This window comes from Eimeria mitis, genomic scaffold (assembly GCF_000499745.2).
Source record: "Eimeria mitis Houghton genomic scaffold, Emh_scaff9335, whole genome shotgun sequence".
Lineage (NCBI taxonomy): Eukaryota > Apicomplexa > Conoidasida > Eucoccidiorida > Eimeriidae > Eimeria > Eimeria mitis.
In genome coordinates, this window is record NW_013576881.1 from 1,042 (window position 1) to 1,547 (window position 506).

At 58.3% G+C, this 506-nt stretch overlaps 1 protein-coding gene across 1 annotated transcript in view; it reads right to left on the reverse strand.

The window, feature by feature from the left end:
* EMH_0096940 (uncharacterized protein) overlaps window positions 1–429 on the reverse strand; it is a gene marked incomplete at both ends in the record, with an annotated part of 1,454 nt that extends 1,025 nt beyond the window's left edge. Inside the window, one exon of the mRNA XM_013502473.1 lies at window positions 1–429. Within this exon, the coding sequence (XP_013357927.1) occupies window positions 1–429 (429 nt within the window).
* Window positions 430–506: the final 77 nt, after the last annotated feature.

Below are 506 nucleotides of genomic sequence, written 5' to 3' on the forward strand. Positions count from 1 at the left end.
GTTAGCAGGGTCTCGAGCCTGCCCAAGTTGCTGCTGCTGCTGCTGCTGCTGCTGTTGCTGCTGTTGCTGCTGCCCCTGCGGTTGGAGCTGCAGCAGCAACTCGTGCACGGTCGATCCGGCAGTACCCACAGGGGTGTGCTGCTGTTGCTGCTGTTTCTGCTGCTGCTGCGGCTGCTGTAGCAGATCTTTAGCTGTAGAAAGTAACGAGTTATTGAGGGAGGAGTATTCAGTTTCGCTTTGCTGCTGCAGTTGAAGCAGCTGCTGCAGCTGCTGCAGCTGCTGGAGCTGTTGCAGCTGCTGCCCTTGCTCGTGCGGCAGCTGTTGCTGCTGCGGCTGTACGTGCTGCTGCTTCTGTTGCTGCTGCTGCAGCGACAAATGTTGCTGGTGGGCCTCTGTGGCGTCCCTGTAGGCGCTCTGAGTGGAAGACATCTCGGCCGCAGCTTCAGGTGTACATACAGCTACTTGTTACTTGTTGCCGGATGGTTGCAGCAGCCAGCAGAAGCTTG